Genomic DNA, 543 nt, shown 5'->3' with positions numbered 1-543 from the left:
TCGCGACCTTCCTCGCTTCTTCGACCCCCTCGCCCATGAGCCCTTGGTGGCGCCGGCGCCGGCGCCAGCGCCCGGCGTCTTCCTCTTCCTCCTCCTCGGCAAATACCGAGGACTCCGAGCTGCGCGACACGACCTCCTCTTTCTCCTACCAGACCGGGTGCATGTCTTCCTGGTCCTGCTTCATGTCGCCCGAAGAGCAGAGCCACATCCGCCGGAGCATCGCCATCGACCGGTCCATTTCAAGCGAGCGCCAGCGCCGTCGGTCCGAGGTCAAGCTCCTGCTTCTGGGATCCGGCGAATCCGGCAAGTCCACCATCCTCAAGCAAATGCGCCTCATTCACGACAAAGGCTTTTCCCGGCCAGACCTGGAGAACTACCGGAGCATTGTCTTCAGCAACATCATCCAAAGCGCCAAGGCCCTGTGCGACGCGCTCGATCTCCTGGGCATCCCCCTGGGGGACCCCTTCCTGGAGGTGCGCCCGGTGCCCCTTTCGCCCTTCCCCCTCCCCCTCTTCCGATGGCGGCCCGCGCCTTTGCCCGTCC

At 65.2% G+C, this 543-nt stretch overlaps 1 protein-coding gene across 1 annotated transcript in view; it reads left to right on the top strand.

The window, feature by feature from the left end:
• Positions 1-35: 35 nt before the first annotated feature.
• The window catches only part of H696_04988 (guanine nucleotide-binding protein subunit alpha, other), a gene marked incomplete at both ends in the record, with an annotated part of 1,936 nt that continues 1,428 nt past the window's right edge, over positions 36-543 (top strand). The window contains one exon of the mRNA XM_009498857.1: positions 36-473. Coding sequence (XP_009497132.1) covers positions 36-473 — 438 coding nt within the window. The remainder of the gene's footprint in view (positions 474-543) is intronic.

The sequence above is a fragment of the Fonticula alba genome (genome assembly GCF_000388065.1).
Source record: "Fonticula alba strain ATCC 38817 unplaced genomic scaffold supercont2.8, whole genome shotgun sequence".
Classification (NCBI taxonomy): Eukaryota; order Rotosphaerida; family Fonticulaceae; genus Fonticula; species Fonticula alba.
This window is presented reverse-complemented; position numbering and strand designations above follow the sequence as displayed.